General features: G+C 41.9%; 1 protein-coding gene and 1 non-coding gene across 2 annotated transcripts in view; both read right to left on the bottom strand.

Moving 5' to 3' along the window:
• Nucleotides 1-726: 726 nt before the first annotated feature.
• The window catches only part of LOC119739747 (U5 small nuclear ribonucleoprotein 200 kDa helicase-like), a 33,975-nt gene continuing 17,472 nt past the window's right edge, over nt 727-17,229 (bottom strand). The window contains exons 21-41 of the mRNA XM_038214790.1: nt 17,091-17,171; nt 16,540-16,623; nt 15,940-16,046; nt 14,909-15,200; nt 14,457-14,527; nt 13,716-13,816; nt 12,605-12,778; nt 11,583-11,743; nt 10,176-10,403; nt 9,515-9,706; nt 8,381-8,620; nt 6,923-7,125; nt 6,556-6,629; nt 5,506-5,585; nt 4,340-4,487; nt 3,757-4,043; nt 2,526-2,669; nt 1,982-2,158; nt 1,497-1,657; nt 1,238-1,319; nt 727-1,076 (exon numbers count right to left, since the gene is read on the bottom strand). Coding sequence (XP_038070718.1) covers nt 813-1,076; nt 1,238-1,319; nt 1,497-1,657; nt 1,982-2,158; nt 2,526-2,669; nt 3,757-4,043; nt 4,340-4,487; nt 5,506-5,585; nt 6,556-6,629; nt 6,923-7,125; nt 8,381-8,620; nt 9,515-9,706; nt 10,176-10,403; nt 11,583-11,743; nt 12,605-12,778; nt 13,716-13,816; nt 14,457-14,527; nt 14,909-15,200; nt 15,940-16,046; nt 16,540-16,623; nt 17,091-17,171 — 3,351 coding nt within the window. The 3' untranslated portion in view covers nt 727-812. The remainder of the gene's footprint in view (nt 1,077-1,237; nt 1,320-1,496; nt 1,658-1,981; nt 2,159-2,525; nt 2,670-3,756; nt 4,044-4,339; nt 4,488-5,505; nt 5,586-6,555; nt 6,630-6,922; nt 7,126-8,380; nt 8,621-9,514; nt 9,707-10,175; nt 10,404-11,582; nt 11,744-12,604; nt 12,779-13,715; nt 13,817-14,456; nt 14,528-14,908; nt 15,201-15,939; nt 16,047-16,539; nt 16,624-17,090; nt 17,172-17,229) is intronic.
• Nucleotides 2,916-3,052, bottom strand: LOC119740194. The gene has a single exon (XR_005272654.1). It is a non-coding gene; the product is annotated as a small nucleolar RNA SNORA57 (small nucleolar RNA).

Below are 17,229 nucleotides of genomic sequence, written 5' to 3'. Positions count from 1 at the left end.
TGAGCACATAAGTAGACAACATTCACCAAAACCTTTTTTACAAAACTGGGCACCGCCCATTTAAAACTATCTTCTCTTATCCATTGTTTCTTCTCAATTTTAATATGTACAGTCAAACGCCTATATAACAAGGTCCTTGGGACTCTACGAATTACCTTGTCAGAACAGGTGCCTTGTATTAACAGTAATGGAAAACAAAGAACAAGAACAAAAGAGATACATATTATTATTAACCCTATCAAGCTGTGGTGCTTTATCAAGCATTTTTACAAGTCTCCCCTCAAATACTTTGCAATGTTCCCAAGAACTGGTCCATTTGCCACCTTCTATCTTCCACGATTACAACAAAGTGCAAAAAGACTTTAAAAACAGTGAAACAAAACATACAAACTGAATTACCTTGAAAATATCAGAAAAAGTAACGATCATTTTCAAGTCTGATTCATCAATATGAAGACAAACTGACAATTTCATATTGTGGCAACCACACAAAGACAGTCCGTCAAAATTCTTGGCCCCGTACATCTGGATATTGACCTCATTTACATTTGTACAATTGCAAAAACCCTAAACAGCGCCCCCTCAAGATGAAGGCACAAATTCAGAAACCACCAACGACTCGGAGCTATTCCCATCAACGTACACTTTGCTGGTATCCTTGGCATTGTTGAACAGCGCCCTCTATCGACAACGCAAATGTTAGCCAAACTTCTGTTAAAAGCTAACTTTTTTTTGTCACTAGCTTTGCAAGCTGGTGCGCTGGCGTCTTTAAACAGCGCCCGCTTCGACTCCGCGCATTGCGCACACCCATCCTACTCGTCGTCGGAGCTCTCCTCGTCGCTGTCCTCGCTGCTGGTGTCCCGCGCCTCGCGGATCTCGATGCTGAACTTGTACTCCTGGTCACAGCCCATGTAGGAGTCGCTCATGTAGTAGATGGTGTAGTTGTGGGTGCCCGGGGACGGGGCCACGAAATCCAGCTTGACCTTGGCCTTGTGCTGCAGGGTCAGCCGCTTGATGGAGATCAGGCTGTTGGTCTTGGTGTCGCCGATCACCACCCACCAGCCCTCCTCGCGTTTCTGTGCAAAAAACAAAAGGGACCAAAGTATGAAATGAGGGGCGATGTTACCTGGAAGTGAGGCGTTTGAAAAGCAGGGCCAATTTCGTGGCGGTAATAAGTATTTTTTTTTTAACTGTTCTTATGCCGGGGAAAATGAAATAAAAGAAAAGAACCACAAACCTGTGGGAAAAATGGAGCTACGACTGGTCCGGTGACTTCATCCTCCCTCTCCAGAATCACGTTGACGACCACAGGGGAACCACTGAAAGGAACCAGCCGAAAGTCATGCGGAATCAATAACACTTGTCAATTCATTAAATTTCAGCAACAACAAGTTCTGGCACAAAACATGTACCTTGAGTAAGTCAAATGGACCAGGCACATAATGACGTCGTGCTTTCAGGCCCATGGAATGAGTGTTGGGACCATTTTGGCCTACCTTTCCAGACTGTCCTTCTCTTGCACCTCGTAGGTGAGCTCGATGTTGGGGTAGCGATTGCAGAATCTGGCCACGTCGGCCATCTGAGCGTCGGCCAGCTGCAGAAGCTCATTACGATCGTCGTCATCCATCTCCATGATGTCAAAGATGCTCTCAACACCCTGCAGCAAAACATTCCATACAGGATCATTTGCAAACACTCAAAAACGAAACTGCCGAAATGTTATGAAATGTTATGAAATTAGAAATCAAGTGAGGAGAAAAATCTCAAATCTTATGGCCAGTTGACACTAGGCCTACAAGCAAATGCAAATTTGTGATGTTTTTTTAACGTTTTTTAAGCTGCAAATTCTCAAGCGTACAGGCAAAATTTGCCGAAACTTTTCACATCAATTTCACAATCCCTGGCCTTGCATTCACATTATCACTGTTCCATGGATCTGAAGAAAAAGACAAGGAGAGAGATCAAGACCAGAACTGGTTACCTTCTCTGTGCACTTCTTGATGAGGTCGGAGGAGAAGTGCGGCAGCTGCTTGAGGTAGGAGTCCTTGTTCCACATGGACTGGGTGACCATCTGGGCCAGCTCCATAGCGGCTAGGGCCGGGGAGAGCCAGCCGTTACTGGATAGGACGTCCACGCAGGCTTGGATCAGCCGCAAGGCCTGAAAGACGGGCAAAATTATAGAGGGTTAGAGATGTCATATCTTGACAGTGATTTACACTACGGATGCCAAACACAAACATTAGTTGGTATTCACAGAGTCTGAGGCAGAGGCAGAGTCCTTGAGGCAGTTTGGCCTTGAGACTGTTGACCTGATGAATCTTACTACACTGGGCTGGCTTGTCATTTGGACTAGTGTTGCATGTTGCTGCGTTCAGAAGGTTTCTAGTCAAAATATGCGAGGGGTTAGCGTTTAAAAGCTAAGCCTTTAGAACATCAGATTAAATAATGAATTGTAAAAGCAAAAAACACAAAGTAAGCAAGTAGTGCATAAATACAAAGTTTGGGGAAACTTTTGCAAGACTTACTTTGCCAAGGATGTCCTCGGTATCCGACTGTAACTCTGCAGACAGCTGCATCCTACCAAGATGAGCCTGGATCAGGAGATTGGTCTTGACGTGAGGGTCGTTGTAACGAGCATTAGCCAACTTGTTGGGCACACGACTTGATAACTGCAACAGAGAGAAACAAGCACGGAATATAACTTCATTTTTATCCTTTGGATGGCTGTGCTGGCATTGCAAAGATGCTTACAGCTTCAAATCACACAATTTATGGTATTTTCGAGCAAACTTGAATTTTCGTTCCTGATTGGTCGATTCTGAAACTTGGCCTAAATACATTATTCTGTGTTCTACTCATGCTCATAGAATATCTCATAACGGATGATTTGCACAACATTTGTAATGTAACAGGAATTTTGTAATGCTGCTAGAGGATGGCAGTGGGGTACTGTCAAACCCCGGCACCGAAGGCTGGTCAGCATCAATTTGATTTCCCTTCATTCATACACCCAATGCGTACAGAGTCAACACAGGGATGCCAAGATAGAAGGGGTGATACACACTGTGAGACACAGTGAGACAGATAGGGTGGGGACTTTGCACTGATACACCAGTGGTGGTTATTGACAGGTAAGAGTTTGGCACACTGGTGGTCTCCAAAATGAACATTTTTGTCTTTGTCTATGTATTGTGACTGTAACATGCAAATGCTGTGAAGTCACAGCTGAAGCTGCTACAAAAGCTTCAGCCACAACAGCAGCTGATTTCACGAAACAGTGTGTAACTTTAGCCATGCATAGGACTTACGCAGCTATTTTATTGCGCAGCTGCACAACGAATTGCATGAAACTGGGCGAGGATAATAACAGCATTTGCGACAGCTGTTTGTGTATGAGTTTTGTCGTTCATGAAATGGTTGTTGAAACAGCTCCGCCCGCCATTTTGAAAATATTTAGTCTTGGTGGTGCCAAATGGGCATCTGCTTGTACTAGGCAGCCGAGGAGATGATCTCAATCTGCCACTTGATCTTATTTCCCATTCTAATCCTTTGATCCCTTAATCTCTCCTGCTAATCCTCTTCCTAATCCCCACCCGCTTTATGACTGAGTCCTTGTGGTGTACGATTGGAACTACTCGTACGCGGTGGCCGAGGAGATAATCTCAATCAGTCACTTGATCTTATTACCCATCCTAATCCTTCGACCCCTTAATCCCTCCTAGCTAATCCCATCAAAGCTAATCCCCACCCACTCACCTGCTTCATGACCGAGTCCTCGTGGTGCCGGATGGGGATCTGCTCGTACTCGGCGGCCGAGGAGATGATCTCGATCAGCCCCTTGATCTTGGTCTTGTTGTTGAGGGACATGCTGAAGAGCTCGATGGTGGTGTAGTTGATGTAGTAGTAGGCGGCGATCATGCCCAGGTTGAGCGGGGAGATGTCCATCTCATCCTCGATGCTGATGCACTTGGATTGCTGCAGGTCCTGCAAGGTGTTCTCTACCAGCTCTGACAGGTGGTCCGACAGGTGTCGATGGGTCACTCCTGGATATAGCATACAATACAATGGTTGAAACATACACAAGGCTTATTGGTAATTATACGTAAGGGACCATTCAAAATTATCAATATTTTTTTTAATTTGTTTTTTTTTAAAATCACCCTCCCCAATTTTCCATCATAAAAGATTGACTAGCTATTCAATACATTCCAAATATAATTGGCAGCGGGACAAACTGTAAAAAGACTCATCGTAGGGCCTATGTGTACAGGCGAACGACAGAATATAGTCATCCAGAGTTTTTTTTAAAATTAATAAGTGAATTTTGATTTTTAAGCACCTTGCAAGTTGTAGTAGTTAGGGTTCTGCGTCATGCGTCGGTATAGAAACGTCCACGTCAGGTAGTCCACTGCGTCTTGTTTGTTCTCAATCGTCTTGGTAACCACCTCCGCGTTGAAGTGGTCATGGAGGCAGTGATCAAGATGAGACTGGTAAAAACAAAATGTAAAAAAAAACAAGAAAATTAAGTAATATGCCAGGAGATCATTCAATCCTAATCAATCAAACAGAAAGTACTAATTTTGTTTTTGGTGATTTGTGTGACTTTTTTTTCAGCAGATAAATTTTAAAATACAGCTGATAAACTCTAAAATTCAGTTCTGTTTGCACTGACTGCAGGATGTTACAATTTGAAAAATTAACTGCTGAATATACAACATTTGCTTTTGCTGCAATTTTCAGAAGGATGGGTGGATTTGGGGTTTACTATTTTATAGCAAATATTGTTACACTGACCTGCTCAAAGTTTTGTGTTCATAGATGCTGCAAAACCCCCCCCCCCCCCAAAAAAAAATGCTGTTCTTGTAGTCTGGTTCCCTGACCTATTTTCCAATGTGCCACACCCAAAAAGCATGTATACACCAACTTTAAAATGATTAAAGTGAATGCATAAAATGTGATGGCAGTCTCAGAAATGAATGTCCAATGACTTTGTCCCCGTGCGCTAGTCAGAAGCCACAAACCGAAATATATGGCATGTAGCAAGGGATCATGCCGAAAGTCATATTTTGGCTTGGAAAAAAAAAGATGGAAAAAAAGACTTAAGTCCCACAGGCAGCCTGACAGCTGACTAACAGACAGCCAGACAGAAAGACGGAGTGACAGAGCATCAGAGGTTCCTCTCATCAGAGTTCAGGATTACATCCCTGAGAAACGTTCACTCATCACGTGCAAAGTCTGAAATCCAAGTACCATACTTTCATGCATCCATTTTTCGGACCAAAACTCGGCAAATAATAAGGATGCCTGAAAACATACCAAACTTTGTCATCAAAGTCATGATGCTAACAACACTAACAATGCTGCAAACCGAAGCAATGATGATTCAAGATCAGTTCGTAATAATGTCGCTTTTTTTTGGTTTTTTTTTTTTTTCAGTTCACTCCAAACTTGCATATTGAACTAATTAGTGAAATTAACGAAAGGAACATTGGAAAAAAAGCTCACCTCCACCGGCAGTGGCTCGTACAAGAACTTCTTGTAGAAATCCTTCTTGGAACCTTGGCAGAGAATCACACACTTGCCAACTACAAAGGAAAACATCAAGGTTAATGTTGGAAATCAGCACAAAAAAACACACAAAAATCAATCAAGAAAACAGGGAGAATATTAACATTTCAAATTAGAAAAGAGAGTCGTCAGACTTAAAGGTTTGTTCATGCTTTACACAATTGCCACAGTGAAGAGATTGTATGTCGACATTCATAGGCTATCCTGCTTGTAAATTTGTGTGAATTATTCATGAGTCGGCCATATTGGATTGACAGTGAGGAAAAATCTTCATTTTTGGAATTTTTGAGTCCCACCCAAGTGATTTTTTCCAACTTCCACTCGGGAGGTAACACACTGAATATACAGTGTTTATACGTCGGTGAAGGGCAAGACCTAATTTGATTTACATCACCCCGACCCAAAAAATCCATCTTATTAAATGAAAGCAATGACGTTACAAATTAATACCAGTCTGCTCTGATGACTAATTAAAAATGTGTGATTAAACATACTCTAATGTTTTAAGCCCCATTTGAAAAAGAAAGAAAGTGATGCTATAGTGAACAAATAGTCTGGCATCATCCCATTCAACAGTTCACAATCTATGAAATACTTTCTGGGAACACGACAAAAATTGCCAACTCGTGCATAAGGCCCACAGGTTTTGAAATCTAGATGACAAAAAATGACAGACAACAGACGTTCATTCGAGCGGCAGAAAAACAGCTGACACAGACAGAAAGACAGACCAACAGACAGACAGTCCAACAGAGGAACAAACAAACAGACAGACAAGAGTGACAGAGCATCAGAGGTATCTCTCATCAGAGTTCAGGATTACATCCCTGAGAAAATTTCACTCATCACATGCAACGTCTGAAAACAAATTCCAAGTGCCAGACTTTCATGCATCTCTTTTGGAACAAAGTCCGCAAATAATCAGGACCTCTTCTTTTTAGGACAAACGGTGGCAGGTGTCACGCAGATAGATGTGAGATATTTTACCTTCGTGTTCGATCTCTGGTCTGTTGGCTCTTCCTACCATTTGCAAGACATCAGTCACTGGATAGTCAACATAGCTGGGCAAAAAAAAAAAAAAAAAAAAAAAAAAAAAGCTCATTTTAAAATGTTTTTCTTAGGCACACTAGCCCATGAAAATGACACTTTTAGCATAGAATCTTGAAGTAGTCTCGTCAAAACAAATTATGTATATTAATCTTGATGTGTTTTTGAGAGTAACAAGAAGTCAAAACTCCATTCCAGTACAACCAGATAATTTGTGTCATTGCATAATGTCCAAGCACTTATAATTTCTCCTTCTCAACTTGTATACGTCACAACTTTGAAACGTCAACGAAAAACCTTAACTCACGCATGGATCTTTCCATTGTAATACTGCGTATCCATGACAACCACCAGATGGGCGGGGAAGGTCATGCCCCAGCACATGTTGCGAGCAGCGACGACGATTTGGATGGCTCCGGAGGTGTAGAGTTGCTCCACGACCTTCTTCTCTAGTTCCGACAAGCCCTCGTGGAGGTAGGCTATGCCGTTCTCTAACATCTCACACAGGGTCTGCAGACGAAATGGTGAGCAAGGGGGTTAACAATTACAATTAAAACTCCATCTACACCTTCAAGTTTACGTTCCTAGGGACTCGGGACACCCTTCAAAAATTGGGTCATTTCATCAATTAATCAAGCTATCAATTAACAATGTAAGGCCCTGTACTTTTTGCATTTTGTCAAATGTTTGGTTACATTTTCGGTTCAATTGATCAAAAACCATTTTGTGGAGAAAAAGTTTCATTTCAGCAACACATAATTTTTAAAATAGAGGTGGGCCAAACACAAAAAATGGACATATCCTTATTTCAAGATAAATTTTCTAAAATGTTCATTGAATATTAAACTGGCATTGAAATTTCTGTTGTCATGATCATTCAGAGCTACCATTTCATGCCGAACAGTTCAACCCTTCAATTTAATTTTAAAAAAACCCAACCAAACGAAGAAAATTAAAAATAATCGTAAAACTTGTTGGACCAGGACTTGTCAAGCATTAAATATGCATTCGTTGCAAATCCAACTTCAGGAATGAGGGCTTGATGAAACTTTTTAAGTTTTCATACAGCATCAGAGGTTTCTCTCATCAGATATCAGGATTACATCCCTGAGAAAAATTCACTCATCACATGCCGGAAATCTAATGCTGGTTACGTTCTCTACCCTTCCTCACACTATCCTGGGAACAAACATTTGTTGAAGCTGGTAAGTATGAACAGTTTTATTTCTTCATCAACTGCTGTTTACAAACTCAAACATAACTGCATGGCTGAATTTTGCTTTGCAAGCAGAAACTGCAAAAAGTAATGTCCAAGGTAAGGGCCAATTGACCTATCGAGGTAGAATCGTGTTAGAATCAAGTCAACGCAGCTTGTGAAATATTGTCCAATTACATGATATACAAATGGACACAGAACGCACAAAATCTGAGACAAACAAAACTTAGTGTACAATACTCCATAGGGTTGTCTAAGGGGCGTGGCTAACTCGCAATGTGCTTACTGCTTATGTTTTGCATAAAATGGCTGGACTGCAAGCAGAAAATGTTGAGCTTAGCCTGACAGTACTGGGCCCTACGAATTGCACCCCCAATAGCAACAGCCGATTCCATAGGCGTAATCCCAACGTGGCCTATCATTGACATTTTGGTTGGTGCCTCGTAGGCACTAAGCAAAAATTTCTTAGGCTAAAAAAAGTTTTGAGTTAATAGTTTTATGACGGTGGCCCATTTTTCCCTTCTTACACTCTCCTCAAGGAGTACCTACCTCATCGTTGACTTTGCTGATGTGGCCGGCCAGGTCCTCCTTGGGCACGTGAAGGAAGCGGCTCTCCTCCGTGTCCTCGGCCGAGGCGTAGGTCAAGAGGTCAATGGCCGTCAGCTTGGTCTGCTTGCGCGACGGCACGAAGACGATGACGGGCTTGTTGGGCGAGTATTTCAAGATGGCGTTGTAGGTGGGCTTGACCATGGCGATCAGGCGGGAGGCGGTGTGGGTGATGTTGAACCCCTGAGATGTTGAAAAATACAATGGTGAGGGAAAAAATGATGGCTAGAGAGCAGTGTTTCCCCTGGCTAATGAACTGAGCGAGGTGGTAACAATTCAAGTTGATGATTGAAACGAAATTTACGCAGTCTGCAAACTGAAAAGAATGCAGCGCTCACAAAAATGCGCGATGATTCCAAAAACACATCGAAATTGTGAGTTCTTGATACATGGAGGTAAAGGAAAATGCTCATATACTACACAAAATGAAAATTTTTCAATTGATATTTCCTTTTTTGCCAATCTTCACAGCGAGGTGGTGATATTGGCAAAAATTGAGCGAGGTGGTCACTGAAAGTAGCGAGGTTGGCCACCTCACGTTTGAATGGGCAGGGGAAACACTGCTAGAGAGAACGTATCTAATGATCACAATGATATAGGGATTGACAATGCTTTTACAAGGATCACAGTATCCCTACGGACAGCCATATAAAACAAGCACTGTTGTTCACAAACACTATTGCCAAACTGAACTTAAATTCACTGTAATGTTCACTAACTTTTTGACTCTTTAAGTTTTCAATTTTAAGTGTAGTATTTAGGTTTAATAATCAGGACAGTAAAGTTATGTCATCGCTGGAAAAGAAAGATAGATAAAAAGAGCTAAGCCCCACAGGCAGCCTGACAGCTGACTAACAGACAGCCAGACAGAAAGACGGAGTGACAGAGCATCAGAGGTTTCTATCATCAGAGTTCAGGATTACATCCCTGAGAAACGTTCACTCATCATACGCAATGTCTGAAATCCAAGTACCATACTTTCATGCATCCACTCTTCAAAATGAATAAGATTGGGTTTGGTGTGACTTTGGAACTTCCCTATGGAATGGGCATACGGGCCTCTACTTCAGTCTTTACCTGTATGTGCAACTCCAACGGTACCGGTCTGACGTTTGGATGGAAGTTGAAGGTGTTGGTGGTGCTGGCCCCCAGCCACTGAGCGATGTCTTTAGCGTTGGCTAGGGAGGAGCTGAGAGCCAAGATGCGGATGTTGCGCTCAATCTGAGACGAGATGTATCGCATCCGGGAGCAGATGACTTCCAGAACGGGCTGCAACCAAGCAAAAAAACTGACATTTTGATTGAAGTTTCGGGGAGGGATAAAGATGGTACAGCTTTGCCTTTTGCAAAAGGGGGCCAGGTCCTGGCCCTTAGCACGAAATTTCACTACTGTTTGCTTTGAGCTAGCTTTAAAATACAGCTGCAAAAGCGCATTTACAATGTGGCTTTCTTAGAGGGGCAGAGCTTTTTGTTCCATAAGATTAGAGGACCTTTGTGCATTTGTTTTTACTTTATTACGTTGAATTTAAAACAACACTTCAACGACTGATCTCATGAACTGCCTTTGCAAGTGCGTCAGGCGTCGCAAGCAACATGTTTGAATATCCTTCCCAGTGGTCTAACCCAACTATTACTTTGTACCCTTAGAAGTGGCGCTTATGAACCTTGAGTCAATAAATTGGGAATTTGAGTCCATACATTAAATGACTAATACCACATGACAGGAACACGAGACTCACCCCGTTGTCCCCGCCAATCAGCTGCAACTCATCCACAACAAACAGGTTGACGTTCTGGACGTTCTTGCGCTGCTTCCACCGGCGCGACAGCACGTCCCACTTCTCCGGGGTGCTGATGACGATGTTCCCCTTGGCCAGCAGCTTCAGGTCCGTGCTGGTCTCCCCGGTCAGCAGGACCACCTTCTTGCCCAGCTGCATCTGGAACTTGGCGTACCACTCCGTGTAGACCTGGGAGATACAAGTTGGATGCAATATTTACAAGGTATTGATTCTTTGTTTAACAGGCTAGGCTTTAGAAGTTGTGAATTGTTCACTAGGATTTAAACCGATTTAAACACCAAATGGAAGGTACAATATGAATCTGCAATAGGCATGAGCTTGCAAGTCTTGGACAGTGGTGTAAAAATGTCGGCCAACAGAGTTCATGAAGTTTATTGTTCCAAACTCCATGCTCTTTGATTGGCCTGATTATGTACCTCCTGCTAATGAACAGTCTGGAAACGGACTCACCACACTGCTGGTAAGTGAAGGAGGATGTCAGTATACTACTACCACATGCCACGGATTATTACTTTAAACAAGTGATACTTGGCTATTTCAAACTGTAGAACAAATCACACAAAAACTACGGTGACTTTTTTATTGGTAGGTTCATCACGAGAACAATATTTCCCAATATTATATTAGAGTCTTCAACTTGAAGATTTGTTTGAAAATTGTGTTGAATCAGCCGGATAACAATACTTTTTTTGGACAATGAAGTGAGAAGGACTTGTTCTATCCTTAATATTCATGGAAATCTCAAAATAACCAGCTCACTTCGCGTCAGGATTTATTTTTGCTGAAAATTTCTATTTTCGCGAAAGGCCAAATTTTGCAGCCAACTTACAGCCAAACGCCACAACTACTGATTCGCAAGAGTCATTTCAACAGTATTTGTTTCAATACTCTGAGGTGTGCACTGGAGCGTAAATTGTCAAACAATAGGCTGTGCACAAAGGCCAATTCAAGATCAACATACGGTCCACCTCCATAGACTTCACAGACTTTGTGTGTGTGTACAAAAGGCACGAGGGATCAGCGTGTTTAGACATCACCCGGAGGCAAGTCGAGGCAATCTTCACGTTTTAAACAGTCAGCCGAGCCCGAGTATAAAAACAGCCAGTGCGTGTTATCATGTCCTCCAACGGGAACCGGTTAAATAAATTTCATGCTTAAATCAAATGCCTTCACAGATACAATTATTTAATTTATGGAACAGACCTGAAACATGCTGATGTGATGTCATGTTTACATGCATGCCATATAATGGGAGATGGTGGCTTTGGTTCTCACCTGGCTTCCAAAAGAAAAGCACACATGTAATTAATGCGCAACTTAAATTACGGCTGAGTTTGGAGGAATTACCTGTTCGGCCAACGCTTCCAGCGGAGTGACAAAGACGCACCTCCCCTCCGGTGCTTGGGTCAGCATTCTCAGGATGCCAAACTCCGCAATGATGGTCTTACCACTGCCTGTGGGCGCTCCTACAAACACATTCTCATCCATGTTGTACACGGCATTGAAAACTGGAAGGGAAACATTCAACTTTGAAGTGAGGGCTTTACGTCACAAACTCACAAAACTGTGCACAACCGTAAGTTTAGGCCAAAAAAAATTCTGCTTCCGATTACATGGCATTTGAAAATAGGGTAGGTAGGACGGCAATGTTTTTTTTGGGGGGGGGGGGGGAAGGGGAATTTTTTTATCAAATGGAGGCGTCTGCATGTAGTCAAGGGTTAAAGGTAAGAATTGATGGTTTTGGGTGTTTTTCCCCCCTCATTTTTCCCATAAAAAAAATAGGGTAGGGGCTGTCAGAATAGGGTAGGTAGGGAAACCGAAAGCAGAACTATTTTTTTTGGCCTTACCATGGAGGGCCAGGTTTTTTTGCAGCACATCACAGGGACAAGTCAACATTTATTTTTAGAAATTTTCCAATGTGTTAATTTTTTTTTTTTAGCACAAGGAAAACTTTGCTATTTTTGGTTTTCATATTAAAATTTTCACACGGCTTTTGATTTGTCTCGGTATTCTCACAAAGAAACAGCTACAAAATAATCTCTTCAGGAAGTGCACTACATGTATGATGTTGGAAAATGGCTTTTTTGAGGCAACACTTAGGTTTTGTGAATTACTCCCCATATATGATTACTGCTTTCTTTCTGTTATTATGCGCTCTTTCAGATTGATGTATTACAATTCTCATCGTTAATATTACTGTTGATGGATTCAACTGACCTCTATTGTCACAAAAACAATTTTAATACTCTCAACATGTAAACAACTGTTTTGAGAAACTTCTCCATAACAAATTTTTCAAGAGACAAACTTAACATTTTTTGTGACTACCAAATTAAATGTTAAAATCTTGAATCTTTGAATATCTGTACCTTGGGTCTGTATGGGGTTGAAGACAGAGAACTTGCTGCTGTACAGAGTCTCAAAGGTAGGGTTTCTCAAGGCAGAGACGGGCAAAGCCTGGAGATCTAGGAGTTCTGTGGGAGGAAGGTTCTTCTCTGGTAGGATGAGGTGACGGAAGGACACTGGCAGCTGCGTCTCAGAGGCTAGGGGAGGGGCAAAGAATATATGGAAAGCCATTCATCTTCCATTGGAAACCAATTGTCCATTTAATTCTTTCCATTCAACTTTTTGAAACTATGGAACTAATTTACTTAATTAGACTGAATAAACCAATGGGAAACTAGATTTGTGTTTGTCAAAACAATAACAATGTACATTTAGGCTAATATTACAAACATATAGTCACCTCATTATGACATCATCGTAAGGGACAAATTTTTATCTGAAGATCTATGTATGTGTTAAGTTTCAAGTCATGCGATTCACATCAATGTTGAATAGATCCTTTCTACACTTTTTTGATGAAGTTTTTGCAAGATGTCCGCCAACAGAGTTCATGGGGATTATTGGCCCAATCCGCATGCTCTTTGATTGGCTGGTTTGTTTTCCCTCCAAAATACAGAGCAGGCTGGTCATGAAGAAACCAGTCAACAAGTAATTTAAAGGAGGTATGACTACAATATTGATACATATATCAAGCTAGAAGACATGACAGTTTTGAGCACAGACATGCAGTCAAGACAAAGTCGTAACAGTTATGGAAAGAATGCTGCATCCTGACGCCACTACAGCAGTTGTGTACAAAAGTCTATAGAGAGTTGAGTGCATTTTCTAACAAAGTGTTTCCAACAAAATTGGAAATGTCTCCAGTCCCAGATTCATGTCTTTTTCAACATTTTTTCAATGACCGACCTTCATTAAGATGATACAGGTTGCAACATTCTTTCCCAAGTTATAAAACATAAACAGTCACAACCAGTCAATTATGCTTTATGAAATCAGGGAGCGCTTTGTTGTTAAAAACAGTCACTTGATTGATTTTGCCTGCTGGGATGGCTCTGTGTAATACAAAACACACCAAAAAACTATCACTCAGAAACACACACATGAATGGTGACAGAGACAAACAAACAGACTTACCGATCCATCTATCTGAGACAACACGGATGAAATACTGAGGAGGTAGCGGCTCGAAGACGGGAACAAAGAACTTGACGATGTGCTCATCCTGGGCAAATTTACTGTCGAGTAACAAATCTTAATGTCAATACACACGCCAGATTTGAAATCATGCAGAATATTTTGCTTTAGTCTTTACCAAAAAAAAAAAACAAAACCGGAAATAGAAAAGAAACAAAATTTAAAAAGCTTTTAAAGCTGCAGGTTGCTGTCACAAATTTACAAGATTTCACAGCACTTTGAAGGCATAAACTACTTTTAAAAAAAATGTGGATGAAGTAACGACAATGACTGTAGGTCCTTCCTGATTTTATTTGTCGGAAAATACTGGGCAGCATCATGCTCACAATGGTCTACACTTCGAATGTCATCACAGCAAGAATTTTCTCTGAACCAAAGCGGTACTAATAAATTCAAGAAGGGAAAAGGATAGCATATACAGACATTGTTCCCAAAGCAAATTCTTGGAAGTATTCATTCGGGTTCTTCCCACGCACTGCTTCACTATGGAACTCCTTACCGGTATCTTCTTGTTGATGATAATCTGTTCCGGTTCAAACGTAACTTTCTGCTTGAAGTATTTTTTTCTTTTCGGAGATTTCTTTTTCTGTCCCTTCTTTGTGTAGCCCTCACTTTGAGTGGCCCTTAAATAGACCTTGTGATGAGCGACTCTCATTACCAAAAAATTTAATAAATAAGTACCTCTTGAGCAAGAAGTATTCATGATGGAGGATGATTTCACTGTCGACGTCTTCAACAAGGATCCAGAATGCCTGAGAACAAACACACCCAAAAAACGTTAATTGAGCAACTATTTCAACTAAATTTTCAACTTACTTAAAGACTATCATGAAGCTCAGAATACACATATCAGTCAACTGAGTACACATACACCACGGAGAGATGCAGGTGGTCTTTTTGCCGATTATTTTGCTGTTCCTCCAACTATTGTACAGACTGGGCACCGATCTGGCCCAGCTGTGGTAAGCATATGGAGGGTAGGTCTACAAAAATTATCGCATACCCTTGAACGCAGGCACACGCCGCTTGCGTGTATATTACCAGTACAATGGGCGTGTCATAACATCACATCAGCGATGTTATCCTGAATGATCTCCGGTCTTTAAAATACCAAACTGGCAGTACTTTGTTACCTCTGAGTTGCCGTGGATCTTCTCGTCCCACTGGAAGTCCGGCGTGACGGTCAGCTCCACACGCAACGTGCTGCGGGTGATGGGCTGGATGTGGGTGGCCAGCTCCAGCTTAGGGAACTGGTGCACGTACTTGTGTAAGGTCTTGCCCATCTTGGGCATGCGGATCAGCTCCCCGATCTCGTTGGGGCCCAGGTCGTAGAAGCGCTCCCAGGGGAAGCTCTTCTTCTCGATCTTGCGCACCACCTCCTCGGGGATCTTGCGGAATTGCCGCAAGGGGTTCATGGACTGCCACCTAGGGGAAAGAAGAAAAAGGGCAAGGGGTCACCTTTGGGAGTGGGATCATGATTGCTTGTGGGGTGGAGCTTTGATAGTATCCCCAACTCGGCAGTTGGAGTCAACTCCCCAAGCACCTTTGCCAGGAACTTTCCTTAATCCTAAATAAATTCTGGAAAGGGCTTACTCTTTGTACTTTAACCAGGCATGCAACATGGAATTTTGAAAAACACGAGGAAAGTCCAAACCACACAAGACTTTGTACAGTATTTTTCAACTTCTAACAGCATTCACGAGAAGAAAAAAAACCGAGGATATCAGCGGATCCGAGGAAAAGTTGCATTGCCTGTTTAACCCTAACCTTTCCAACTCCATCAAAATCCATCCTTCCATTTTGGTTGATTATTGGGGAAATGGTACTGCTGGCCTGGTTTGACTTAATTTTGATAGGAGTATGATGGACTTGGGCCTGGAGGCCTGAAGCAGTGCTAGGGGAATCCAGTTGATTCTGCCTGGCATCCAGTACTGCTTTTGTTATAAAGCCATGTGTACTAAGCCCATCCAAATCCACCAGCACTTCATTGTCGGGCTTCATGATGTCATATAGGTGAAGCTGAGTGAGTGATGGATTTTGGCCGACGAGGTCTTCTACTTAGTGAAAGTAAGTAGGGAGTTAGGGTAAAATTACAAGGGCATGCAGTCCTACGCAAGGTGTTTAGAAGCAAACAATGATGAGTACAGTGTAGAGTTTCACTTACATTCGCTTGTCGATCATCTTGGCTAAGGATAGGGTCTTGTCAGTGAGTTGAGCCCATCCTCTGTGAAGCACAATCTCAAAGATGGCACGAATCAATCGCCCAGCAGACTGAAAGCAAATCAGGAAAAAATAAACATGATTTCAAAAATAGAAACTCTCCCATCTTAACACAGAAGACAGACTCTATAAGGGGCAGGATTTGAAGTAAATCTTACTGTTATTGCATGATTTTATCTCGAGAACAGACAGATAGAAAAGGGGTTTAACCAACAGACAAGACTAAACAGCATCAGAGGTATCTCTCATCAGAATTCAGGATTACATCCCATGAGAAACTCACTCATCATTAGCTGAATTCTGAAACTATTTGTAGAACAACCTCAAATCTCCATTAAGAAATAAGCAAAAGGACTGACTTTCCAAATTCCAAAGTTTTTGTTCACTAACAAAATGAAGTTAATATTGAATAAATTATGATTTTGAACTGGAAATCAACGCTCTCAACCTCCTACTTGTGAATGCTCATTATCTTTAAACATACAATTTCTTCTCATTTTGACGACATATTTCAGTGTGGTTTACGACTCCTGGTTATCTTTACCTGTGTGATGTAGACCATGTCAGAGACCAGAGCAAACCCGTCCAACTTCAGCTGTGAGATGAAGGCCTGCAACAGCACATTGACCTGGAACAGGGAAGCATATAAGTGGATTATTACAGGCACTGTAGGGGGATTGGGGGACTCTGTCCACAAGTTTTGGCAAGTCTACAAAAAAAAAAAAAAAAAAAAACACCCAAAGGGGGGGGGGGGGGGGGGGACCCTTAACCAAATTCACTAATGTACTGATATGGGTGTTTTACCAAAACACGATCGGTAATAAAATTAAAAGCTGGTTTATACTCGACTTGAAAGTAAATGCAAACACGAATTTGTGACGTCACGGCTAGTATTCCCGCTGTGAATTCATGTTTGTTGATCACATTTTAACTCTGGCGAATTCTGTAGGGATCGTTTACCGACGTCGTATTTGTTTCGCATTTGCATGAACTATGAACCGACCATAAATCTAAAAGAGATTTAAATTCATGACACAACGTTCCAACAGATACAATATCAAGATCCGAATGGGGCACCTTGAATCTGATAGTTACCTTAGCACTGGGTTCTTCAATGCTCTCCTTGATGGGGATAGGCACTCGCTCCAGCAGCTTGGTCAATTCTAGCTTCTCCTCCTGCACGCAAAGTGACGACGGAAAAAAAAACAGTTATGACTTTAAAATACACATCTTA

This window comes from Patiria miniata, unplaced genomic scaffold (genome assembly GCF_015706575.1).
Source record: "Patiria miniata isolate m_02_andy unplaced genomic scaffold, ASM1570657v1 HiC_scaffold_4, whole genome shotgun sequence".
In the NCBI taxonomy this organism is placed as follows: Eukaryota; Metazoa; Echinodermata; class Asteroidea; order Valvatida; family Asterinidae; genus Patiria; species Patiria miniata.
The sequence above is the reverse complement of the archived record's forward strand: the minus strand, read 5'-3'. Positions and strand labels throughout refer to the sequence as shown.